Source organism: Phocoena sinus, chromosome 15 (genome assembly GCF_008692025.1).
Source record: "Phocoena sinus isolate mPhoSin1 chromosome 15, mPhoSin1.pri, whole genome shotgun sequence".
Taxonomy (NCBI): domain Eukaryota; kingdom Metazoa; phylum Chordata; class Mammalia; order Artiodactyla; family Phocoenidae; genus Phocoena; species Phocoena sinus.
In genome coordinates this window covers 58,440,555-58,468,205 of record NC_045777.1, presented here as the reverse complement: position 1 = coordinate 58,468,205, position 27,651 = coordinate 58,440,555, and the positions used below count along the sequence as shown (strand labels likewise).

At 48.7% G+C, this 27,651-nt stretch overlaps 1 protein-coding gene across 1 annotated transcript in view; it reads left to right on the top strand.

The window, feature by feature from the left end:
• The window catches only part of EMP2 (epithelial membrane protein 2), a 40,678-nt gene that overhangs the window by 4,919 nt on the left and 8,108 nt on the right, over positions 1-27,651 (top strand). Inside the window, exons 2-3 of the mRNA XM_032607069.1 lie at positions 24,004-24,138; positions 26,570-26,660. Coding sequence (XP_032462960.1) covers positions 24,061-24,138; positions 26,570-26,660 — 169 coding nt within the window. The 5' untranslated portion in view covers positions 24,004-24,060. The remainder of the gene's footprint in view (positions 1-24,003; positions 24,139-26,569; positions 26,661-27,651) is intronic.

Below are 27,651 nucleotides of genomic sequence, written 5' to 3'. Positions count from 1 at the left end.
GGGAGGGTATAATTAATAAGCACAGGTGATCCTTGGATTTGGCACAAATCTTAGCGCAGGAGTGACTGACTGCCTTTTGGGAGATCGCGTAACTGGGGCTGAGATGTTCATCCTTTTGACAACATGACTAAACCTGAAATGTCTGTAAGCTCCCCACCCAAGCTCGTCTTCTGCAAAGAGGCCCCGAGGTTCAGCTTCAGACCAAACCAGCCACTCAGTTTCCAAGGGAGTCCTCCCCATCTTTGATGAGGGTCATCGTGCGGCCTGGATGACCTTGGACGGTTGTTCCAGGGATTGGAGGAGTCGATGTATTGGTGTATTATACATGGAAGTGGCTTGAGATATTTGTGGTTTGCTTGAACCAAAGGAAAGCCGAGGGAGGGGCTGGCTTGCCCACTCTCATCTTGATGGCTGCTATTAAGTGACTGGGCAGTGAGCTGTGTAGGCAAAGAGGGATTTCCGGGCTTCCCTGGTGGCGCAGTGGTTGAGAGTCCGCCTGCCAATGCAGGGGACGCGGGTTCGTGCCCCGGTCCGGGAAGATCCCACATGCCGCGGAGCGGCTGGGCCCGTGAGCCATGGCCGCTGGGCCTGCGCGTCCGGAGCCTGTGCTCCGCAACGGGAGAGGCCACAACAGTGAGAGGCCTGCGTAACGCAAAAAAAAAAAAAAAAAAAAAAAAAAAAAAATAGGGATTTCCCTCTATTCAAAGCAGGTTACAGTCCAGCGAAGAGGATGGTGGGTCCAAGGATGTACGCGCCAGGACCGGGGTCACGAGATGGGGTTTCAGGGAAGCCCATGTCGTGGTGTTCAAGAGTTTCCTTAAGGCTGTAGGACTGGAGATGGACTTGGAAGAGTCCCTAGAATTTCCCTGGGCAGTGATATTTCCGGGTTTGCAGAAGGGAGGGAAAGAAAAGGCCGAGGTTGCAGGCAGGAGCCCTGCTTGAGAAGCCTTGAGCGTCCGGTTAGGCCTGCAGTGCAAGGTGCGGAAAGGGAGGGCAGGGCTGGGCGGTAGAGCTGGGAGGGCGAAGGTGAAGGGGGCTTCCCTCCACATCCCAATGAACCTGGCTAGGGAGGCAGGCATGATGATGTTCATACAGCAATGTTGGGATGAAAAAGAGAGAGAAAAAGGAAAAAAGTGGAAATAACCTAGAAGCAGCTAAAGATGCATCAGTCATGTTACAGAAGTTAGAAAGAGCAAGGTGCAGGGTGGGTGGGAGGGGCAAAATAGGTGAAGGGGATTAAGAGGTACAAACCTCCAGTTATTAAGCCATGGGATGTAATGTACTGAACTGCTAGACTTGGGGAGATGATTTCAAAATGTGTGCAAATGTCAAATCACTATGTAGCACACCTGAAACTAACATATCGTATGTCAACTATATTTTCAATAAAAATTTTTTTTAAAATTTGGATCGCAGAGAAAAAAACCTCGAGGTTCATCTCTGTGTACCAATATAGAAAAATCTATAAGACACTTGAACTAAAAAAAAAAGAGCAAGTAGCAAAACAATATATGAAGAAATAGGCTATTTATAAATGTCGCTGCCTTTCTGTGGCCTCATACCTATTACATGTATGCAAGAAAAGTGGCTGGAAGGATACATCAGAATCGATCAGTGTGGCTGCCGTGGGGAGAGGGGAGAGGAAGGAATGGGCCACGGGACTCCAGTCTTGTTTGTAACAGAGAGAATATATTCATGGGTTACGTGTGTACATGAAGTTCAATAATAATGAAATAGTCTTCCCTGAATTCAGTAAGCAGTGTGAGTTTTGTAGGTTTTGGGGTAGGGAACTTTAGGAGGTAGGAGGGCATGGTAGACAGACTAGGTGGCAGCAGTGCAGTAATTCAGGGGCAAGGTAACCGGGACGTGTGCCATCTAGCCCCCATGGAACATGCCTCTTCAAACATCCCTTTGTGGACCCCTCACGGGTGTGATGGGTTTCCTGTCTGGGTGCTGTTAACAGACAAGGGGTGGTTTGGGGAGGGGGCAACGTGGTACATTTAAGGTGTGTTAATAGGGCCATTATGAGATCTCTGGAAAGATATCGAGGAGACCATTGAGAATGGGAGTCTGGGCCTTTGAAGAAAATTCAGAGAAACACATAAAGACCTGGGTCAGGAACTGTGCTTTAATTTTTTTTTTTTTTTTTGCGGTACGCGGGCCTCTCACTGTTGCGGCCTCTCCCACTGCAGAGCACAGGCTCCAGACGCGCAGGCTCAGCGGCCATGGCTCACGGGCCCAGCCCCTCCGCGGCATGTGGGATTTTCCCGGACCGGGGCACGAACCCGTGTCCCCTGCATCGGCAGGCGGACTCCCAACCGCTGCGCCACCAGGGAAGCCCAGGAACTGTGCTTTAGGTTGGTGTTTGAGAATAGGAGAAAATGACTTACATTTTGCCAGTCTTAATAGCAATAATTTACCATTGCTATTAGTATAGCATTTATAGGGTGCAGAGCAGCTTGGGCCATGTGCATTACATCCTACATCTCATTTAAAATGAACAACAACCATATGAGGTAATGACTACCCCTGCCCTATAGATGAAGAAATGGGGTCCTAAAAATTGGGGGTTAGGATTGAACCCAAGTCTCATGGACCCCACAGACCCTGCTCTATTGGATGGATATATCCCATCAACATCCCTCTTTTTCAATACAGATATATGCATCCTCTTGAAACAATCCTGCCCCTTTGGGCCAAGAAAGTGCCTTTGCTGCAGATGTGCCAGTGGGTGTCTTGGACGCCGGTGTCCTTCCTCCAAAGTCAGCTTTCTCAGTCCTAAGGGTGCTGGACCACATGAGGGTCCTTTGCCCTTAGCAGCCTGGTCACAGAGAACAGAACTCATGCCCACCCCTCCCCTGGGCAAAACCATCTTGATTCCTGTACTTCACATGTGTGTGGAATGGAGAAGGGTGTTCTGGGAACCCTGCTTTGGACAGGAACCCTCTGTCTAATCGGTAATCACTTCCATTACTTCTGATGGTCTTTGTTTGAGGGACCAGATCTGTTGAGTTCCCTGGCATCCAGCATCCAGCACAGAGCTAAGGGTGCCGTAGGTGCTCAATAAATTTGTTGCATGAATAGCTGAGAGGGTGTCCTCCCAGCTTCCTGCTTTTTAGCCCACCCCAGGGAGGAGTGGCAGAAGGGGGACCCTCACACCTTGGGTGAGGAGCCAGCTGTAGGGTGCAGGGGTGGGGTGGGGGTGGGGTGGGGGAGGGGCTTGGGCAGCGGCTCCCTCCCCCTCCTGTAGTTGGTCCTGCCTGGAGGGCATCAGGCCCAAGTGGCACGGTCAGCGTCCCTTTATGTGAGCATGACACGGGGTCACATTCTTCTAGGCCGGAGCCCAGAAGAGACTTAATCATCCTCCCGCCCAGAGTGTGGTCTGCACGCCCACAGGCATTTGGAGATGATTTCTGTAGCATACAGGCAAGGTTACAAACTAATATGCTCATATTTTTTTTTTTAAGTGTATTAGTAAAATGTCAGTCTCTTGGCAAGTGACACTGATTTCCCATTTATGGTATAATGCACATTGAAAAATTAATCAAGTGAGTCTCGTGGTTTGTTTGGTTTTTTTTGGCCGTGTTGGGTCTCCGTTGCTGCGCGTGGGCTTTCTCTAGTTGAGGCGAGCGGGGGCTGCTCTTCGTTGCGGTGTGCGGGCTTCTCATTGCGGTGGCTTCTCTTGTTGCGGAGCACGGGCTCTAGGCATTCGGGCTTCAGTAGTTGCAGCACGCAGGCTCTAGGGCGCACGGGCTTCAGTAGTTGTGGCACATGGGCTCAGCTGCTCCACGCATGGGATCTTCCCAGACCAGGGATCGAACCCATGTCCCCCGCATTGGCAGGCAGATTCTTAACCACTGTGCCACCAGGAAAGTCCGAGACTCGTGTCTTAAAGACAGTGTGGGTCATGAATAGTACAGGTGGGACACAGGGCAGAATGATGGTGGTAGTGTTGACACCATTGGTGACCCATCCAGGTCCCCTTTACTGGATGATGTGCCCACCCCCAGCTGCGGTGAGTATTGGCTGCTAAGGACTCGCAGCTTCCCCTTCTCCCCAGGAATTTCGAGAAGTCTGGAGATGCCTGGGAAGTTATGCTCCCCATTCCCTGGGCTCATGGCCCCAGATGTGCCCCAGAGCCTGGCCTGAACCCCCCTCAACCTCACCTGTGTTGTCCCAGGTGCTTTCTCTGCAGTTTCCAGGCAGGGGATGAGGAACCTCGGAATATTCACGCTCCTGCACTCAGAGGTGAGCCGGAGGCCGTGAGGATCCCGAGGGACAGGAGGGTGCTGAGTCTTCATCACCAGTGAGGGCCCCTCACTGGACACTCTCCCGGTCGTCACCTCCTCGCTGCTCTGGGCCTTCCGGGTGAGGCCTGAGTCGGGAGGAGAGCACCTGACAGGTCACCGTCCCTCGAGCCACCATGTGCCAGGCACTGTCCTGGGCACTGGGGACACAGCAGGGACAAAACAGACATAAGCCCCTGCCTGCAGTCAAGAGGGACGAGACAGAACAAAAGAAGGGACTAGAGATCAAGAAGAAAACAGCAGATGATGTGCAGTGATTTAAGGAAAATAAAACAGGGTCACTTATCTTGGATGGTCTGGGAAGGCTTCTCTGAGGACGGGGCTTTGGAGTTGAGGCTGAATGAAGGGAAGGAGCCATTCACCCCCAGATCTAAGAACTTTCTAGACAGGGAACGGCTCGTGCAAACATCCTGGTGCCCTGGGTGCGGGGGGGCGGGGAGAAGCAAGCTCAGTCTTCTTCCCCCCCTCCTTGGGGAAGGAAGGGCACAGCTTGGGGTCCTGACTCATCCCGCTGGCTCTTTGGGGCGCTCTGTGAGGGTCAGGACTGAGTGAGTGGTCCATGTGCTCATGTCCTCGAGTAGCACCTACTGTATGCTCGGGACGGCTGGGAAATGGGGTCACATGCTCCCCAACTCTTGGGGTGTCCTGGAAAGTGAGGGGCTGGATCAGTGTCAGCTAGGGGGTGGGTGGTCAGTTGTAGGTGTGGGATGGTCATCTTTGGGCGCCATGGTGGGTGGGGTGGGACTTCTCGCTCAGACCAACTCAAGGCCTGGGGTCCTGACCCATGGTTTCTACCCTCTGTCCCACCTCAGGGGCCACAGAGGGCTCTTAGGTGTCCTTGTGTCAGACCCAGGGGGTTGGGGGTGTTGAAATACCAGCTTCCAGTGAACTCAGAGCTCTCTCATTGTACTTTTTTTTTTTTTTTTTTTTTTGTGATATGCGGGCCTCTCACTGTTGTGGCCTCTCCCGTTGCAGAGCACAGTCTCCAGACGTGCAGGCTCAGCGGCCATGGCTCATGGGCCCAGCGGCTCCGCGGCATGTGGGATCTTCCCAGACCGGGGCACGAACCCGTGTCCCCTGCATCGGCAGGCAGACTCTCAACCACTGCGCCACCAGGGAAGCCCTCATTGTACTTTTTAAAATCTCTTTCTTAATGAGTTTTTAAAAGTACAGTTCAGTGTATATTAGTATATCCACAGATATGTGCAACCATCACCACGGTCAATTTTGGAACATTTCACCACAGCCAAAAGAACCCCCCCATACCCTTTAGAGATCACCCTCCTATTTTCCCATCCCTCTGAGCCCTAATTAACCACAGATCTGCTTTCTGTCTCTATTGATTTGCTATTCTGGACATTTTGTGTAAATGGAATCGTACTCTGTGATCTTTTGGGTCTGGTTTCTTCGACTTCACATAATGTCTTCAAGGTTCATCCATGTTATGGAGTCTATCAGTACTTCATTTCTTTTTATGGCCTAATAGTACTCTGTTGTGTGGGTATAACACGTTTGGTTTATCCATTCATGGGTTGATGGACATTTGGGTGGTTTCTACCCTTTGGCTGTTGTGAATAATGCTGCTGTAAACATTCCTGTATGTTTCTGTTGCTCATGTGTTTTCGTTTCCTTTTTAAAAAATGTTTATTGAAATATAGTTGATTTACAGTGCTGTGTTAGTTTCAGGTGTATAGCAAACTGATTCAGTTATTGTGTATATATATATGTACATATATATATTATTATGATTATTATTTATTTATTTATTTATTGCGGTACGTGGGCCTCTCACTGTTGTGGCCTCTCCCGTTGCGGAGCACAGGCTCCGGACGCGCAGGCTCAGCGGCCATGGCTCACGGGCCCAGCCGCTCCGCGGCATGTGGGATCTTCCCGGACCGGGGCGCGAACCCGTGTCCCCTGCATCGGCAGGCGGACTCTCAACCACTGCGCCACCAGAGAAGCCCCTATATATATTATTTTTTAGATTCTTTTCCATTATAGGTTATTACAAGATCGTGAGTATAGTTCTCTGTGCTAGTGTTTTCATTTCTCTTGGGTATTTACCCAGGAGTGGAATTGCTGACTCCTACGATAACTCTATGTTTAATCGTTTGAGGACCGGCCAGACTGTTTCACAAAGTGGGTGCGCTGTTTTACACTCCCAGCAGCAGTGGATGAGGGCTCCAGTTTCTCTGCTTCCCCAGGTTTTAATTCACTGTCCAGTCCTGTCCTAGTTTCTGGCTCCTAAGAAACTTCCACTGGTGAAATTCCTGTAGATCTAGAGCAGGTTGCCGGGGGCCAGGGCCCCTGGGGCTAAGCGAGGCTCCTAGGTCTGGGACAGGTTGGGCCCACCTGAGTAGGCTGGGGGATGGTGGGAAGGACTGGAGGGCACATGGGGACCACCTGAGAGAGAACTGGAATCCGCGGAAGGCAGAGCCCTCCGTAAGGCTGTTTTCTGCATGTTGCTAGAGTGATTTTAGGTGCTGCTGGATGCGACATTAAATGACGTCAAATCACTCCATGACAAAGTGGTTCCCTTTTCAATGTTCTCTCAGCTCTTGTGATTCCATCAAGGGGAAGATACCTCTTCGACTCTAGTTTTCCTTTTTCTTTTTTTTTTTAAAGCTATATTTTTTATAAGTCACAATGTCACAGGCAGTATGCACTCTTTGTGTCTGGCGTCTTTCACTCAGCATAAGGTTTTGTGAGTCATCCATGGTGTTGTACATGTAGTATGTTGTTCCTTTTCATTGCTGAGTAATATTCCATTTTATGGCTGTCACACTCTGTTGTTTTTGTTCTTTTTTTGGGGGGGTGGGGCGGGGGCACGCCACAAGGCTTGTGGGATCTTAGTTCCCTGACCAGGGATCGAACCCAGGTCCATGGCAGTGAAAGCACTGAGTCCTAACCACTGGCCGCCAGGGATTCCATCAAGGAGAAGACGTCTCTTCGACCTTACTTCTCCTTCTTTAACCAGACAGAGCAGGTCTCCACTCAGCCCTTTGGTGGACAGCAGCATTGAACCAGAACTTGTGAACGTTTTTGCGGGGGGTGGCTATTAATTTTCACGACCAGTCTCTGTGGCAGGTCCTGCTGATTCTCCATTCCCAGGAGCAAAATATTTCTTCCTGAAGTACATGTATTTCTGTTAGAGAGTGGGTTTATTTAATGACAGATATGAAGTAAAATCTCACGGTGGTACTCAGGAAGGAGGTAAGCCAGTGACTGAAGTTTGGAAAACCTTCTCCTAATGTTTAGGGCCCGATTATCAGGTGCCGTGTCAGGAAGTGGTGAGGTCTCCATTCCTGGGGCCCATACAAATGGAAACTGGTTCCTATAAAAGTAATCCAGGCAGAGGCTGGGGCAGGGCTGGTTCTGCATGGTCACACAGCGCCTTTCAGCTCAGACTGCGTGAGTCTGCAGTTCTCATTGTCTGGGGTCTGTTTCCCAGTTCCACGGCTGGACTGTGTCATAGCTGCAGACACACGTCATCAGAGGTTCCCCAGTCGGAAGGGCAAGAGGTTTGGGGGCCTGCCTTTCTTTCCAGCAGGGCAACTTCACAGTCCCCCGGGTCATGCTGGTGGGGAAACGTTAGAGTGTCATTTCAAGTTCATGGGGATGGCTCCCTAGCTGGCTCAGCATCTGCCTGATCTTGGGTGTTTAACAGAGGGCATCCCTTCCTGTTATTGCCCCCAAACCCCTAGTTAAAGGACATGACCTGCCAGCTCTCAGGTTAGTGAGTCTGTATGGGCTGGGTACCCCAATGGAGAGACGCTGTGTTAAGCAGGGTTCTCCCAGAAATAGAACCAATAGGATGTGTGTGTGTGTGTGTGTGTGTGTGTGTGTGTGTGTGTGTGTGTTTTTATAGAGAGAGAGAGAGGAGTTTATTTTAAGGAATTGGCTCGCGCAGTTATGAAGGCTAGCAAGTCCAAAATCAGCAGGGTAGGCTGGTAGGCTGGGGACCCAGGGAAGAGCTGATGTTGCAATTCAAGTCTGAAGGCTGCTCGGGGGTGAGGGGGACGTCAGTGTTTTGTTCTATTTGGACCTTCACCTGATCAGATGAGGCCCACCCACATTATGGAGGGCAATCTGCTTTACTCAAAGCCCACTGATTTAAATCGCCATCTCATCCAAAGACACCCTCACAGAAACTCTGTGACCCAGCCAAGTTGACACAGAAAATTAATGATCACAGATGCTTCAGGTGGACTAGATACACAGCATTAAATAAGATAGAATCCCTTTTAAATCATTCTCTTTTAAATTCCCTCCCAACCCTCGAAGGAGAAAAATCTCAGTTTTGTGCTAACATGTCTTTAATAAAACTTCCCAAACACACGTGACATCCTGCTTCAGCAAGGGGAAAGGAAGCTGGCCTTGGACTCAGAGTCTTGAGCAGCAACAGTTTCTAGCTGGAATTGAATAACATTGTTCTGTTTTCCTTGTATTTCTTTCTTCCCAGCACCCTCTATTTATGGCAGGCAACTGCTAACTTTCCATTTCGGTTGTGATATAAGGTTTCTTTTTATAAAAATGTAAGTTTAAAAAGTGAGTAGGCTACTAGTAACACAGGTGGTACACGGATATACCTGAGATTCTGCAGGTGGTGCAGGAATGGCTGACTGGGGGAACATTGACGCAAGCACAGTGAGGACGGTGCCTGAAATATCCCCTAACTGTCCACATGCCTTGAGCTGCCTGTTGTCTGTTTGCACTTCTTCCCCTCTGGAGACAGCTGGGTGATTTATTTCCACTTGATGACTGCCACCTGAAAGTGGCAGTGGACAAGGAGAGAACTCTGTGGGGAGGGGAAAGGTCTGGGGGTGGCAGTTCTAAGAAACTCCTTGACCGTGATGCTGGTCATGATCGGTGCATGTACAAAGCACTTGCTTTGTGCCAGATGCTGTTCTAAGCACTATCACTCTGTTATCTCCCAATGGTCCTAGGAGGTGGGCATACCATTGTCATCCCCATTGTACAGATGAGAAAACTGAGGCACTGAGCTGTTAGGCTGCTAGACTGCGGTCCAGTCTGGCTCTGTCTGTGCTCTTCTGTGTTTTGCACATATTACTTCCTGCTGGTCTTCTCGCCTTTGTCCCCTTCACGGGTTAACTTACCTGGAGGTGGAGGCCTGGCTTCCTGGTCCTGGGGCTCCTTGGGTCTGGCTGAGTTGTAGGCAGTGATTCCCAGTCCCTAACTTGCTGGCAAAATTCACCCACAGAAATGACAGTTTAGGAAAGATGAAAAGTCTGCTAAAGTGAGTGCCTCTGATCTCCTGAGGGTTACTTGAAAGTCACTAATACGAGATGCTCTGTGAAGGGAAGAACATTTCTAACCAAATGGCTGTGAGGATGGCAAACCCCCTGAGTCTGACACCTGCCTCACCTCAGCCACCTAATCTAAATGACATGTTGAGTGCCTGCGGGTCCCAGCCTTCTCTGGGCCTGGGGTGTGGGTTTAGTGGGTGGCATAATTATAGGGAGCTCCTTGGATGACAGCAGCCAGCAGGGAGCTCTTTAATTGATGGGGTCAGACAGCAGTCATTGGCAGAATGGCAGTTATTAGCTCTTCCGCCAAAGCCGTGCGAACTAGCAGGCATTCACCAAGTGTTTGCTGAGTAACCTTGGGCACTGGGGATGAGTAAGACATGGTTTCTGTCTTTGAGGAACTCTGAATCTAACAACGCAGAGTTTCCCCTGTGTCAGTTAGCTCTTGCTGTGTAACAAACCATCCTGAAATGCAATGGCTTGTAAGAGAAATGGCTTGAAAGAGAAAACATTTAGTTCATTCTGTAGGTGGGCAATATGGGCTGGGCTTAGCCTGGTCTCTCTCATGTCTCTGTGGCCAGCAGGTGGGTCATCTGGGGGCTGGCTGGTCTTAGGTGGCCCTTGCTGGAGCAAAGCTCATCTCTGCTCCATGTAATCTCCTACCATCCAGCAGGCCAGGCTGGGCTCGTTTGCGTGGTAGCTGAGCAGACAGGAAGTGTGTGAGGCTTCCTGAGGCCTGGGCTCAGAATTGGAACTTTTGCTCCCTTCTATTGATAAAAGAAATCACAAGGGCAGCCAGGTTCAGTGGGTGGGGAAATAGATTCCACTTCTTCTAATAGGAGGATTCAATTTGCTGATAACACTTTGTTAAAACCTTTTGCATGTATGAATATAAGAAATACTGGTCTGTATTTTTCCTGTCTTTGGAATGCCGTGCCTGGTTTGGGGATCAGGGTGATGCAGGCCTCATAGGATGGGTTGGGAGCCATTCCCTCCTCTTCGATTTTCTGGAGGGGTGTGTGTAGAATTGGTATTATTCTTCCTTAAATGTTTGGCAGGATTCACCAGTGAGGCCATCTGGGCCTGGAGTTCTCTCTTCGGGAAGGGACTCCAGAGCTTTGATAAATATTTCTTTCTTCTTGTATTGCCAAACTGGAAGGAAAAGTCTGGCTTCATTTCTTGACTCCTTTTTAATTTATTTTTCAACATTTAAAAAAAATGAAGTGTAGTTGATTTACAATGTTCGTTAACATTTCTTGACTTCTTTAGCACTTCAGCCCCTTGAAATCTGGCTCCTTTCCTCCCTCCCTCCCTCCCTCCCTCCCTCCCTCCCTCCTTCCCTCCCTCCTTTCCTCCCTCCCTCCCTCCCTCCCTCCCTCCTTCCCTCCCTCCTTTCCTTCCTCCCTCCCTCCCTCCCTCCCTCCCTCCTTTCCTCCCTCCCTCCCTCCCTCCCTCCCTCCCTCCCTCCTTCCCTCCCTCCCTCCCTCCCTCCCTCCTTCCCTCCCTCCCTCCCTCCCTCCCTTCCTCCCTCCCTCCCTCCCTCCCTCCCTCCTTTCCTCCCTCCCTCCCTCCCTCCCTCCCTCCTTTCCTCCCTCCTTCCCTCCCTCCTTTCCTCCCTCCCTCCCTCCCTCCCTCCCTCCTTCCCTCCCTCCTTTCCTCCCTCCCCCCCCCCCCTCCCTCCTTTCCTCCCTCCTTCCCTCCCTCCTTTCCTCCCTCCCTCCCTCCCTCCCTCCCTCCTTTCCTCCCTCCCTCCCTCCCTCCCTCCCTCCCTCCTTCCCTCCCTCCCTCCCTCCTTTCCCCCCTCCCCCCCTCCCCCCTCCCTCCTTTCCTCCCTCCCTCCTTCCCTCCCTCCCTCCCTCCCTCCCTCCTCCCCCCCTCCCCCCCTCCCCCCTCCCTCCCTTCTTTGCTTCATTCATTCAGCATATTTGTTGAGCACCATCTACAAACTAGACACTGTTGTAAGTGCTGAGAATACCGACCTGCAGAACCTGCCAGGTCCCTGACACTGTGGCCGGGGGGGAAAGTTAACCCCCAAATGACAACTACAACGTAACATCGGGCCATGAGAGGTGCTAAGAGGAGAAAAATAAAGAAGGGCTTTAGTTTACTTCACTAAAATTGTTATTACCAAGTTGGTCAGTGAGCTAATTTTCCATCCTGATTCCTTTTTCCTACTCTGTCTCTCTCTCTCTCTCTCTCTCTCTCTCTCTCTCTCTCTCTCTCTCTTGGCTTTGGGGTCCCACCATCCGCTTTTGGTTTTCCCCCGACCCCCGCTCTCTCCCAGCCCTTTCTCCCTGGTGCTGTTTCATAGTTACTAGAGGCTGTATCTCACATCCACACACCCACGACACAGGGATTTCTGTGCCCAGCTTCTGTCTCCTCCTGGGTGACAGTGCCGCCCATATTTCCAGTTGCCCGGGAGCATCTTCACCGTTGGTAACCAGACATTTCTAACGCCGGTGAACTGTTTCCCTCACCCTTCAAATGTGCTCTTCCTGCTCTAAGCCAAGCACGTTAGTGGAACCAGCGGCCACTGTGAGCCCCCAGAATCCTTTGCCCGACGCCCCACCCATCCCCGGGGTCCTGCTGATTCTCCTTCTGAAGAGTCTCTATCCCTCCCTTCTGCTCACCTCCCAGTTTTTACCTTCATCTGGACCCTCTCCTTTTCTCACCAGGGCTTCTCTGACAGCTTCCCCCAATTCGTCTCCTTCTAATCCATCCTCCTGATTGTGGCATGTTTTTCTTCTACAGGGAGGTCTTATTCCTTTCCTGCTTCAAAGCCTTCCCCCTCTCCCCACTGCCCCCAGGATAACACTCAAAAGTCCAAGCCCCATCGAGCTTTTCACCTGGCCTAGAGTTCTGGCTCAGCCCCGGGCCCTGCCCAGCTCACCCCCTGCTCACACTGGTAATGCTTCTGTGCCTCGGAGCATCCCGTTCCCTTTGCCTGCAACACCCTGTCCCCACGGCTCTGCCTGGCAAACCGCCCATCGCTTGAGACCTAGTCCAGATGTTGCTTCCTCCATGAAGCCTCTGATGCGGCCCTGACCCCAGCATGGGGCTAGTCACACTTTCCTTTACGTTCTCATAGCACGCATGTCATCACATCATGTTTATTTATTTATACGCCCTTGTTCTTTATGTACCTGGCAGCTCCCATGGGACGTGGAGCCTGCCTTACTCACCCGCGTGTCACCAGGGACTGGTAAGCGGTGGGCGCTCAATGAGTGCTTGTTGCCTGACATGTAGTGATGGCCAGCATCCAAAGCCACATGTGGCCCCAGGACTTTGGACCCATCTCCTGATCAGGCCGGAGGATGACAGGATCCCAAAAGGGAAGAGAAATTCAGATTTAAGGTGGGCAACATGGTGGCTTCTCAGATGGCAGATTGTCTAACTTCAAATCCCAGCTCCAGCCTTTACTAGCTGTGTGGTCTTAGAGAAGTTGCTTAACCTCTCTGAGCCTTATTTTCTTTACCTATAAAATGAGGCTAATTATAGCACCTACAGCATAGTGTTTTTGTGAGGAATGCATAAGTTAGTACACGTGCCTGGCACATACTAGAAAATAAATGTTGGCTCTCATTATTGCTGATACAGTAGTTATTACTACAGTGGATTGAAAGACTCAGACAGAATCGTCCTCAGTGGCTTCTGCCCTGGAGCACTGCCAAATCCCAGTGTCCATTTCCGGACAGAGGCAAGCGTTGGCTCTGTGCCTAGAAGCCCCAGACGCCGTGAGCACAAAGCTGGGCCACCCAGGGCGAAGGGCTTCCATCATCCCCAGGGCATCTCGGACGCCTGGCCATTCGGTCTGCTTGGTGTCCAGATACCAGGGCAGGAAGGAGGCTGAGCTGACCTCTGCCTTCCTGAAAACAGGCCAAAGCCACTGTCCCTTCTGAGTGCTGTGGGTGGTATGTGGTGGAGGTGCGGGGTCTCAGCCAGCCTGGGGCAGAACCGCCAGCTCTAGAGCGGGCCTTGGAGTCCCTCTAGCCGTGGGGCCCGGGAGACTGCTTACCAGCTGGCCTTCCCCAGGGCTCAGCGCCCAGAGCCTCCCTGGCCTTCTGAGCGGGGGCCTGTGGGTGGAGCCCTTCTGGGCTGGGGAAGCCTCAGACACCAAACATCTCTGGTCTGTTTTGAAAGGTTCTAGACCTCAGGGTTGTCCTTTTGCTTACAATTCCGGGAAAAGCCTCTGACTCAGCTGAGAATGGGCCGTGGTTTAGATTGCAGGGAGAACTCTCGAGTGTGGGGTTACAATCAGGTGGTCGGGTGGTCATCCTAACAGCCGCGGGAAGCAGCTGGCTCACTCTCGCTCCCCTGCACGTAATGGAACGTGGCCAAAGCAGCTTCCTTTCAGCAACAGCAGGCAGGGGCCGGGGCTCCCTGTGGTGGGGATTTGTGTTTTTCTGAAGGGAAGGAGAGGAGGGGACACTCACATCACCCGTGGGAAGGTCCCTTGGCCTTCTCTTCATGTGTAAGACCCTACTGGTGATGTCCCACCATCAACGACAGATCAAAAGTTGCTTCTGGGGGAGGGAGGGCCGGTGAGTCACCAGCAGGACTTTCTCCACACCCAGTGCTAGATGTGCAGCACACACACACACACATGCACGCACACACACACATTTCAAGCAAACATTGGACCAAGGTATAGTAGGACAGCACTGCTACTTAGGAGGCAGCGAGGAGTTGCCAGTTCTTGGCATATCCTATTTGTCATCAGAGGTCTGGATGGACATTTCTGGGAGTACCATCCCTTATCCCAAACCATCAGCCTTTTTCTTTTTTTTAAACCATCAGCCTTTAGAACTTGAAGTTCACTGAACCACGAAAACTGCATTCTGTGTGCAGAATTTCCATAGCCCCACCTACACCTCCCAGTGCCTCGCCCCCTCCTCCCCGCTCCCCTACTCGCTCCAGGTCTGATACCCAGAGGGTTCTTGCTTCTGCTCAAGGAAACCCATTTGCTGCTCCTTCTACTCCAGCTACTGATTCTTCTTCCTTAAAAAGAAATCTTAAGTTCTAATATTCTCTGTTATTTTCCGGGATTATTTTTATGGGTATTTTATAGAATAGGGAGTATTTAGGCCTTCAGTCTGAAAATGCTTTACCACGATTCCTACAATGCACCAAAATCAGGGTGGCGAGATCCACCTGAGTTTCTGGGTGGAAAGGGGGTGCATTGTGATAAATTTAGAAAACAGAACTGAGTCCATTCTACTGTGTCTGAATAAATCCTTTTAGTGATCAAGGAGAAACTCTATCCAAAGTCCAAACCAATCTCAGAGTAGATCAATAAAGACAACACATGCTTCAGCTGGGCCGGTGAGCTAATAGGATTCGAAATGCAAGAAATTCTATTTTTAGTACAAATGATGACTAAAGCATAGATTTTAATGAAGTCCTCTCTTAATTAGCCCAGTCATATCTCAACTTTAGCTGATGGCCAGGGCAGAGAGACGCTGCCTTCCCAAATCCCCCCTGCCCGGTGCAAAGCTTGCGGGAAATCCAGCCAAAGGTGAAGCATGACTTGATGCTGCCTGTGCCCTCTCGCCTGATTTTCATTAGGTTCTAAGCATGGGAGCAGGAAAGTGGGTAGTATAAAAATGTCCTGGATTTGGAGTTGGAACACCAGAGGTTAGAGTCCCAACTCGGCGAATCATGTGATGTCTCTGTGAGCCTCAGTTTTTCATCTGTAAAATGGGCATAATGATACCTTGCCCTGCCAGCTTCACAGGGTTGACATGGAGATCCAACACAAGATACGCTGTGTAAACTGCACCTTGACCTTTAATCACGAGGGGTCTCCTTTCTTGTGGGATGACCCCCTCTGAGCACACCCCCTCCCCAGGGATCTGCTTTGTCTCCTACCTGTCTCGAGGTTATGCTGGCATCCTGGGCCCTGGTCACAGTTAGCGGCAGATTTGCTGGTCTTGCCTGAAGGATATTTGTCTTGCTTGTCCTGTGACAGCAGCAGTTGCCGAGGCTGCGCCCGGCAGAGAGCGGGGGAGGGCAGAGTTAGAAGCGGGGAACTGGCTTGAGACGGTACACTGCAAAGGAGGAGTCTGATTACAGGCTTGCGACTGAAACTGTGCATTGCTTTGCATCTGGGGTTCTGCCCTAGAAGTCCTGGAGTGATCAGAAGTTTGGAAAGAACTGAAGAAATGGGGAAAATAGAGCCACAGAGAGAGCAGAGAAAAGACAATTAGTAATGCTAGGGAAGAGAAGAGTTTTTAAGAAAAAAGTGCAATCATAGTACACTATTTGGCCCTGCAGTGTGCAACATTTGCATGGTCATAGTGTAAATGAGAATTACCGATGTGTGATAAGACTATACTGGGACGGTGGGAGTAGGAAGATGGACAGTGATGATGGTGAAAGAAACTCTTCCTTAGTCAGGAAGTCAGTAATGTTTATAATAGATGAATCAGGAAAGAGAAATAGATGAATATTGTTTGGACATGTGGAACTATGGGGAAAATAAACAACTGAAAGTGTTAAAAGAGATCGCTTCCGGGGATCAGGACTGTAGGGCAGAGGCTGTGGTTTTCATCATATGCCTTTGATTCTATTACCTTCTTTTTTCTTTTTCTTTTCTTTTTTTTTTTTTTTTTTTTTGTGGTACGCGGGCCTCTCACTGTTGTGACCTCTGCCGTTGCGGAGCACAGGCTCTGGACGCGCAGGCTCAGCGGCCATGGCTCACGGGCCCAGCCGCTCCGCGGCATGTGGGATCTTCCCGGACCCGGGCACGAACCCGTGTCCCCTGAATCGGCAGGCGGACTCTCAACCACTACGCCACCAGGGAAGCCCAACCTTCTTTTTTCTTAATCATCATATGTAATACGTAGATCAAATCATATTTTTAAAAGAGAAGTTCTGCAAATCATAAGACTTTGATTTCTAGACAGGAACTTTAAAGCTCATCTAGTACAGTCTCCCACCTTCAGACAGGGCAACACCCCAACCCAGGTGGCCGAGCAGAATGTCCTGCTCAGCCCCTGAAGAAATCACCAAAGGAAAAACAATGTGATTCGGACTGCTCGGTGAAAGTTGTGCTTGAAAGTGACAGAGGCTTTTGGGAAATGGTTGTTGAGTATTGAAAGATTGCTGTGCACCCTGTGAGGGGTCTCCCACTGAGGTCAAAAGGGCAATTGGAGTGGGGGCTGGGAGACCCCCTAGTCCTTCTCTTGCTCCTGCTTTGCTGTGGGATCTGAGCGTGTCATGGCCCTTTCTGGCCTCAGTTCCTGCCTCTGGACAATCAGGGCTTTGAGTTTTCCCAGAACCTTTATAGTTCTACATTCCTAGAACTAGAAATGACAGCAAATAGCTTTCTGTGCACCCAGCACAGCAGAGAAAGAGGGGGAATGGATAACAATCAAGTGAACAAATAAGATGCTTTCTGACAGTGAAAATCTTCCAAAGAAAATAAGCCAGGGGGATGGGACAGATACTGATGGGATACACTGTACCGGAAGGGCGTGGCTACTGGGTGATCAGGGCCGCTTCTCTGAGGAGGGGATGCTTGAGTTGAGACCTGGACAGCGCGAGAGAGCCAGCTGAGGGTGGAAGGGACAGGGTGCTCCCAGAAGCTCAGCTCCAAGGAACTGAGACCAGACCTGGCTGGCAGAGCGCTGAAGCCCACAAGGAAAAGGGGAGACAAAAGGGATCAGCGTTCAGTATGACATTTTTGGAAGCGAAAATAAATTTCTGTGAATGGCAAAGATGAATTTGATGCCACCCTGGGTTTGTTGGGCTGGGCTTCATCCAACATCTATAGCCCAGGGAGCTGTCTGTTCTTCAGTATCTCCAGAGAGGGTCCACAGAGTCCCAATGCAGGAGAAAACATGGGAAGGAGAGAGCACCGCTGGGAAGAGCCACGGGGATGACAGAGGCTAGTCTGTATAGGCCAGAATTATACTTCGGGGGAACTAAGGGATGTTATTAACTCAGAAAACATGACATCAAGGCTTGTCTACCTACCCAGTCCATACATAACTGTTGGTCCAGTACCTTATACCCTTTGCAAACCCTCTGAAGATCAAGGCTGGCACAGCACTAACAGTGTCCAGTTTATGCTTTGCAGTAAATTAAGTTTGAATTGAATTGAAAAATTAAAAGTAAAATAAATTAAGTGTACTTATCCTTTGACCCAGCACCTCTACTTCTTGGAATCTGCCCCTCATAAATACTAACACAAGCATGCAAAGAAATAAGTGCAAGGATGTTCCCTGCAGTGTAGTTTGGAGTAGCAAAAAGTCTGGAAGCGCCCTAAATGGCCATCAGTGGGGAACTAGTGGAGTAGATCGTGGCATAGCCACCCAACCGAACACCAGGCAACCATTGCAAGAATGAGGTGGATCCATATGCTGGAAAAGAATGATCTCTAGAGATATTATCAAGTGAGAAAAGCTGGGTTGGAGGATGGGCTCTTAGCTCCACACCCCTGCCCCCCATGAGCCCCTGGACCCCTAAGCCAAGGGAAATTGGGGCTCTGGGGGATAGACACACCCACTCGCTGTCTAGGGAGGAGGTGTGGGGAGGGACAAAGAAAAAGCGCTGCAAGGTGGCCTCTCAGTGGTTGAGCTCCACCAATCCAGAAAGTGGACACTGATGCACCCTCCAGTCAGGATCAAAGGAGTGAGTGAGGGGCGGGACCTGAGGCCAGGAGTGTTACCGTGGGGCAGCTCCCTCCACGTAGAAACCTGGAGAGTGTGGAGTAAGTGTTCCCACCTAACAAATATTTCTGGAAAAACGCACAGGAAACTGGGAAGAGTGGGTCACTAAAGGAAAGGAACTTGAAGAGTGAGTCAGGGATAGTGATGAAGGGGAACTTCTTTCGGTATAGAGATGCAAGGGTAGAGGATCATTTTTAGTCTCTTAAAAGTTCACGGGGGGGCTTCCCTGGTGGCGCAGTGGTTGAGTCCGCCTGCTGATGCAGGGGACGCGGGTTCGTGCCCCGGTCCGGGAAGATCCCACATGCCGCGGAGCGGCTGGGCCCGTGAGCCATGGCCGCTGGGCCTGCGCGTCCGGACCCTGTGCTCCGCAACCGGAGAGACCACAATGGTGAGGGGCCCGCGTACCGCAAAAAAAAAAAAAAAAAAAGTTCATGGGGTCTTCTCTATTTGTGAATAATTGACTCCAGACCCTGTGGTGAGGTTACGAGCAATGCCTTAGGTCTGAAAGTTCTGTCGCTGATTTACCTCATTTTGTTTTTCACTGGGGATCTGAATTCCAGACACCAACATGGGAGAGTGCTAAGTAGGTGACATGTCTGTTTTCCCTAATTTTCCTGGACTCCTAGTGGTTCAAATCAAGCCATAGCCACCCTTGTATGCCTCTAGACTTTTCTCTTACACTGAGCTCAAGACCTTACTTGACCTCTGGTGAAAGCTTACTCTTTTCTCTCCAGGGGTTTATTTCTAATGTCTGGAATTCCAACTGGAATCACTCCCAGGTGTGAAAGCAGTGTTTCCTTCCAGCAGAATTCCAGCAGAATTCCGACTGGAATCACAGACACTAGGCATTTGAGAACCACCGTGAGGATTTTTGCTGACATTGAAGACCACCTGCCCTTTTATTTACATAATATTTTTCTTAAATGACTTTGAAAACTTCAATAAAGTTGTTTTAAAAGGGGACTTTCTATCACTACTATAAATGTTATTCTTATAAAAAGAAAGAACCTCAAAAAGAAATATAATAAAATCTGAACAGCGTTGTTAAATTCTGGCTATGCACTGTGACCCATCCAGAGTTCTGCTTTTTCTTTTGGTTTGAAAGAAAATTGCTAAGTGTTAGAGACAGTCTAGCACCCCAGGGTCTTTTTCCTTGATGGAGTTGGAAGGATTAGAATGGGGGCTTTCTTACTGCGTGGTTCACTGTTCAGTGGTTCACTGTTATTTAATGCCATATCAATGCGCCATCCAAAATCATGCATTATAACGTTTGAATTCCACACCTTAGGAAAGAGTTAGTTAAAGCCTTTCTTTCCTTTTCTAGAAAGTTTTAGTTATGTGTCCTTACGTATCTGTGTCATCTGAGCTGGACAATACGTAAAGCTATTATCACCCTGTAGTTATTGGCACTGCCTGTGATGCTGGCACTTCGGCATTCCAGCTGATATTAAAGTAACGTGGCATTCAGTGTGGTAATGCACCTTTTATTTGTGAGGGTCAGAAACGCATCTGTTTGGAGGCAGCATGGCATGGCGGCTAAGAATGATGCAGGCCTAAACAAAGGGGAATTTGTCCTTTTTAAAAGAATTGGGAGAATCTGTGAGCTGATTCACTGGGTTCTTCCAAATGATGCGCAGAATTGCGGCTGGGACCGCCCAGGCTGAGTCACTCTGAAGCCACATGGCTCCTGGCTCATTGTTAATGAGTCCTGCGTCTCAAAGAGGGGCCCCTGTGTGAGCTCACGAGCCTTGTTCAGTCTCACGAGGGAATAATGCGTCCCACGAGTGGGAGTGAGCCTGGGCAGAGAAAGGGTGGAGGGTTTGGAGGGTTTTGTGCAGTGCAGCTCTCTAAGTGGGAGAGTTGGTATCAGAAAAAGGCTATTTTATTCTTTTTAAAAAAAATTTATTGAAGTATAGTTGATTTACAGTGCTGTGTGAATTTCTGCTGTTACAGCAAAGTGATTCAGTTATATGTACATATATATATATATTCTTTTTCATTTTCTTTTCCATTATGGTTTATCACAGGATATTGAATATAGTTCCCTGTGCTATACAGCAGGACCTTGTTGTTTATCCATTCTATACATAATAGTTTGCATCTGCTAATCCCATACTCCCAGTCCTACCGTTCCCCACCACGCCCCTTGGCAACCACAAGTCTGTTCTCTATATCTGTGAGTCTGTTTCTGTTTCGTAGATATGTTCATTTGTGTCGTAGTTTGGATTCCACATATAAGTGGTATCATATGGTATTTGTCCAAAAAGTAGATTTTAAATTATTCTATTTCAGAAATACCAGTGGATGCTCAAACTATTGGGGTGACATTTTGATGAGAGATTAGATCTTTACATCATCTCAAAATATCTCCCTACATGTGCTGAACCTTGAAAACACTGCTGAATAAAAGAAGGCAGACACAAAAGGACAAATCTTGTGTCATTCCGTTTCTATGAAATGTCCAGAATACGCAAATCCATAGAAGGAAAGCAGATTAGTGGTTGCCAGGGGCCAGTGGAGGGAGGAATGGGGAGTGTCTGCTTAATGAGTACAAGGTTTCCTTTCAAGGTGAGGAAGTGTTCTGGAACTAGATAGTGGTGATGGATGTACAACATTGTGAATATACTAATCGTCATTAATAGTACATTTTAAAATTATGTGCATTTTATCACACTAAAAAATACCTCCCCAGAGATTACTTTTTAATTACAAAGGAAAAATGCACAGTGGAGAAATCTGGTGAACCTTAACCCCTTAATCAAAGTTAACATCACCAATAATGGACAACCTGACATCCTGTGCCCCCTGGTGGGACACGCTAAGGACACATGAGTATGGAGTATTCTTGCCATGAAAGCATACCCTGAATCTAATCGTTAGGAAGCATTAAACAAATGGAGGGACTTTCTACAAAATAAATGGTCAGTACTCTTACATAATATCAATGCCAGGAAAGGCCAAGAAAGGCTAAGGAACCATTCTAGATTAGATTAGGTTAGAATCTAATATGATGTGATAACAAAATGCAAGGCATTATCTTGGATTTGTCCTGGACCAAAAACATAGCTAAGGTCCTTACTGAGATTATTGGAGAAATTTGAATATGGACTGTAGGTGAGATAAAATATTGTAAAATGTGACATTTTTGTGATTATCGTGCTGTGGTTATGTACGGGAATGTCCTTGTTTTTCAGAGATGCACACAGAAATACTTAGACGTAAATTACGGCTGAGGCAACTAACTCTCAAATGGTTCAGAAAAAATGTGTGTGGGGGGTGAAGTATTTGGAGGGAGAGAAAGAGACTTAACAAATAAAATCAATCCACTTAAAACTGGTGCTGTAATGTTATCATAAATAGTGAAAACAAGGTCTGATTTGGTTTTTAAAAGTGAAGCTAAAACTTAATTTTATGTTACACAAAATTTTAGTAATAGTAACTGGTCACAAATTATTGGAATGAAAGAAGAATGAATCAAGTATTGATTTGGGGAGTTAGTAGCATTCACTCGTCCAACAGGATTTGTTGATGTGACTTTTTTTTTTTTCTTTTTTTGCGGTACGCGGGCCTCTCACTGCTGTGGCCTCTCCCGTTGCGGAGCACAGGCTCCGGACGCGCAGGCTCAGCGGCCATGGCTCACTGGCCCAGCCGCTCCGCGGCATGTGGGATCTTCCCGGACCCGGGCACGAACCCGTGTCCCCTGCATCGGCAGGTGGACTCTCAACCACTGCGCCACCAGGGAAGCCCCTGATGTGACATTTTTGCTTGACGTTTGCGTGTCGTTTGACCAAGACGATGGTCATTTTTGCAAAAATGTTCAAAGACTTCATCAGTTTTCCCAAGTGTCGCTGTTTATCCTTCGGTATTCAAAGCATTCTTTTGAATGCTTTCTTTCTTTGCTTTCTCCCTCTTCTTCTTCTCCTCCTCCTTCTTCTTCCACTCCTCCTTCTCCTTTTTCTTCTTCTTCTACATCATTCAAGTTTATTTTTTTCCTCTTTTATTATTAACTAGTTCAGCTTGGACAAGTCTTCATGTGTTAACCCCTTCGGTGCCTTTTGACTGGTTCTTCAGTGTCACTTTCATCGACCTGATATAACCCTAGTTCTTTTGCAAGATTTCCAATGTCACATTGTTATCGCTTTCTGTTTTCTATGATTAAGACTGTCCAACCATAGTAAATAAAAAGTTTACCCTGGAATCTCAGTGGTTTAACAGCCAAAGGCTTATTTCCCAATCACAATATCTGTCCAAAGTGTGAGGCTTCAACATATCACGGCTCCACCATCCCAACTACTTCATCAAGGAGACGGAGCATGGAGAACTCACACCTGCTCTTCAGCCCGGAACTGCTTCAGCCTGGAAATGACATAAGCCAATGTTGCTTACAGCCCATTGGCCAGAATTAGTCACAAGGCTCCGACCCAACTGCAGGCGAGGCTGAGAAATGCAGTCTTTTCATGTGCAGAGAGAGGAAAATGAAACTGCGGCTGTCGGCCTCACATTGTGTTTGCCTTTTGTGGTTGGATGTTATTCAGATGGGGTTAGATATTGAGGGGTGTTTGAGTGGGGATTAATTTTTTAATTTTTAATTGAAGTATAGTTGATTTATAGTGTTGCGCTAGTTTCTAGTGTACAGCAAAGTGATTCTGTTTTATATATATATATACACACATATACATATATTTTCTTTTTCATATTCTTTTCCACTATGGTTTATTACAGGATAATGAATGTAGTTCCCTGTGCTATACCTTGTTGTTTATCTATTTTATATATAGTAGCTTGTATCTGCTAATCTCAAACTCCTAATTTATCCCTCTCCCACCCTCTTTCCCCTTTGGTAACCATAAGTTTGTTTTCTGTGTCTGTGAGTCTTTCTGTTTTGTAAATAAATTCATTTGTATCATATTTTAGATTCCACATTGATGTCATATGATATTTGTCTTTGACTTACTTCACTCAGTATGACAATCTCTAGGTCCATCCATGTTGCTGCAAATGGCATTATTTCATTCTTTTTTATGGCTGAGTAGTATTCCATTATATATACCACAACTTCTTTATCCGTTCATCTGTCGATGGACATTTAGGTTGATTCTATGTCTTGGCTATTGTGAAGAGTGCTGCAATGAACATTGGGGTGCATGTATCTTTTCAAATTATACTTTTCTGTGGATATATGCCCAGGGCTGGGATTGCTGGGTCATATGGCAATTCTATTTTTAGTTTTTTCAGGAACCTCCATACTGTTTTCCATAGTGGCTGCACCAACTTACATTGGGATTAATTTTATAAATGGTCAGATCATTAGGAAATATTTGATCACTTTTGCTTGGTTACGGAGCAGGGCAGCGGGGACTGTGATAATGAATACTCAGACAGTGAGCTTACTCTGGTGCTGTGAAATCCCCATGGCGTTGCCTGGTGGGTGGGATATCTGGAACAGCATTTTAGCACACACAGAGCTACTCTTTCCTGCCCTGGTGCCCGTGGTGTGCTGCTTCGAAAAATTGCAATGCTTTTCTAAATTAGGGATTTTAATTGGTCCTCACCCCTCCTCCTCCACAAGGAATATCTGGTGTCCGGATGCAACAGAGAAGAGCTTCTCCTGCCAGACTTTGTCCAGTAAAGTCTCTAGGCAAAGGAAAGATGGGAAGAGCTGTTTAAGATTTTCTAAAACCCCATGAAAAGTTGCTTATTTTTCATTTTCCTAGTGCTTTGTCACTGACAAATTTGAACTTCTTTCACCCTCTTTAGCACATCTCCTCTGGGCTTTAAACGCTACTACTCCGTGTGCCACCGTGCCCCGTGAAAATGTTGGTGCTTCTGGCTTTCATCATCATCTTCCACATCACGTCTGCGGCGTTGCTCTTCATTGCCACCATCGACAATGTAAGTTCCCTTTCCTTTTGACCATCCCAGAACCTCTGGATCCTAAAGTCAGTAGAAGTAGGATTGAGAACATCCCCAAGGTGATTATAATTTGGAGTCATCCTCCCTACCAAGCACACCCATCTCCTCAGCCTGGGCCCGAGGACTCTTGGCCTAAGTGTGGTGGTTCGAAGCATCACATGTGTCTGGACGGGCAGGGACCTTGGTCCTCTCATCCCTGAGTCCCCCACAGAGCCGGGCAAGATGCCTTGGCTGTAGGAAGCCCTTTGAGGATGTGGCTTAAATTCAGCTCTCCGCAGGTCATTTTCTTAACCGTGGCACGGTTGTCATTTTGGGCTGGATCGTGCTTTTTGTGGATGTTTAGCACATTGTAGGATGTTTAGCAGCATCCTTGGTCTCTACCCACGTGATGCCAGCAGCACTCTAGCCCCTAGTTGTGATGCCCAAAAATGTCTTCAGGTATTGCCAAGTGTCCCGTGGGAGGCAAAATCACCTTGGTTGAGGACCATTGCCCTAGATCTCCCAGATGACCCATCCCAGGTGATCTTTGCCCCCTCCTGTCTCTGACTTCTCCTTACTGACAGGATCCCCTGTTGCCAGCCCACCTGGCCATGCCCTTCCCGGCAGAGCTCATGCTTGGAACTTTCCCCATTCTGCCCATGAGCCCATGACAAATTTCGTTCTTTCCTTGAGTGTCCAGCTCACAGCCGTATAGCATTTGATAAATGACCTATGGGCATAGATTAACATCCCTCCTGGCAGGAAATGAAGCGTTTTACCAGAGATGCCCTATGGCCCACACCCTGATCCAAAGGCCTGGCTTCAATCCTGATAGTTTCAGACTGTGGAGACATTTAGAGTCAGAAAGTCTGCTCAGAAAGCCAAAAAGTGCACCTACAGGCAACCATCCAGTCTGGCTGCATATAGACTCCTGTCAATTAATCATCAAAATAACAGCAACACGGACCAGGACAACACCTGTCACTTAGGGAGTACTAACTCTGGCAGCGCGTATGCTCAGCCCTTTTATGTGCATCATCTCATCTAATCCTCCCTTCAGGTCTACAAGATAGGTCCTCTCCTGGCACTATTTTATGATGAGGAAACTGGGCCTCAGGGCATTTAGGGAGCCTGCTGGAATTGACATGGCAGGAAAGTGGCAGAGCTGGGATTTGAAGCGTTCCAGAGGCTCCTGGCTCTACATCCTGTAAGGATCCTGTAAGGAATGCAGTGATCGGGTCTGGGTTCCTGGAGGTTCTGGAAGAGCTGTCATGAGTGGCCAGGGCAGGGACCACATTGATGCTGTGAGTTAAAGTCCTGGGAACCTACCGTTATCCAAAGGACCCACTCTCTGTGAACTAAGTGGGTTTTTTTTATTTTTTATTATTATTTTTTTTTTTGCGCTATGCGGGCCTCTCACTGCTGTGGCCTCTCCCGTTGCAGAGCACAGGCTCCGGATGCGCAGGCTCAGCAGCCATGGGTCACGGGCCAGCCACTCCGCGGCATGTGGGATCTTCCCGGACTGTGGCACGAACCCGCGTCCCCTGCATCGGCAGGCAGACTCTCAACCACTGCGCCACCAGGGAAGCCCAACTAAGTGGTTTTGAATGTTCTTTTAGAATCTTTTTCTATTGCTTTCATCTAGTCCCTTGGGATCCTGAAAAGGTCCCAGACATAGTGAAAGGGATAGATTAACATTAAGGGCAGAAGAGCCATCCGCCACAGCAACAGCTAATCCTGTGGGTGTTTCTGTTACCATGGCCCTTACTGAGAAGACACAGGTGGGCATTTTTGCCAGTCAGTGAGTCATGCGCTGAGTTAGGAATCGCGCTTGGCACTATCCTTAGACGCGTAGTGGGAGCTCCGTGACCGACTGTTGCCTGGATGGGGGTGGGGGGAGGAGATTCCAGTCTTCGGGTGGACGGAAAGCAGAAGGAGGCCCATGTGGGGACAAAGAGCAGCAGGAGCACAGAGAGAAACACAAGCGTTTGGATGGAAGGCAGGAGAGCCTTTTGTCTGATTATTTCATCTGTAACAGGCTCTCCCCGCTAGATCTCATCCTTTCCCTCCTCCCCTCCGGCATCACCCCTGCAGTTCTGTTGGAATTCACCACCGGCTGCTCTTATCACCACCAGCTGAGCCTCACCTCCTCACCCACGTCCTGGGAGGGCCTGGACCTTCCCTTTCAGCAGACTGGTGGAGTGGGCATCACCTGGGAGCCTGTTAGAAATGCAGACTCTCAGGCCCCACCCCAGACCCCTTGAACCAGAATCCGCATTCTGACCAGATCCCCAGGTGACCTGCGTGCACACCGCAGGTTGCGAAGCACCGGTCCCGAATTCTCATCTACTCCTGTGCCTCACCTGATTAGGGGCCCGTGTTTTCATAATGAACGAACAGCCTTTCCCTGTGTTTCCATTTCGTGTTACAGGCCTGGTGGGTAGGAGAGGAGTTTTTTGCAGATATCTGGAGAGTATGCGTCAACAACACGAATTGTACAGAAATCGATGACTCCATTCAAGGTGGGTGTGAAGCTGCTGGGAAAGCACTGAGTGACAAAAGATCCCTCGGGAGAAAGGCTTCCCTGTTGTCTGACTCCTCACCCCTCCTTCATCACAGCCTGTGCAGAGAGGGGCCTGGCTGCTGCTCAGGGCATGCTGAGCAGGGGTCAGCATAAGCTGGGGACAGGAGGGGGTGGGGAAGCCAGAGGCCAGAGGGCACCAACTCCAGGAATGCTGGGCCCCACCCTTCTCTTCTCTCTTTCTTGGCCAAGTAGGGCTTCCCTCCGTCACCCCTTCTCAGCTTCCGCCCTCATCTAGAATCTTCTCCCCACACCTCTAAATAGGCTCAGAGACATCTGTGTTACTTCCCTGCATCTGAGCAGCCTAATGGGCAGAAACCTGAGAGCCGGCTCCTTTAAGAGCTGTGTGACCTTACCTTGGGCAGGTCACGTGAGTGCTCAGACTCTGAACAGCCTCAGCTGTACATGCAGGTGACAGCAGTGCCTGCCCCTGTACAGGAGCCACAGTAGACAAAAGGGCTTTGCAAGTACAGAAAATCGCACCTAAAAACATGCCAACCCCTCTCCACTGTGGAGTGAATGGGTTGGTTTTCTGTTGTAGAACTGATAGAAGAGGCATTTTGGCTCCCAGTGCCTGATAAAATACTGGATGCCCAGTTAAATTTTATATCTCACATAAACAACTAATAATTTAGTATAAGTATGTCCCAAATATTACATGGGACATACTTATACTAAAAAAAATTGTTTTTGTTTACCTGATATTCAAATTTAACGAGCATCCTGTTTTTATGTTTTTTTTCCCTGGAATCCTATTTAGAGAGCAAAGGACCTTGATCACTGGGTCCTAAAGTCTCGCTATTCCAGCGATAACAATGTCAACATTCATAATAAAAGCAAAAATACCAATAGAAGGCATCATTTTTGAAGGTTTACTGGGAGGCATTGGGCTAAGTCCTTTACGTAAGTGATCTCCTGTCCCTGTCCGCAGG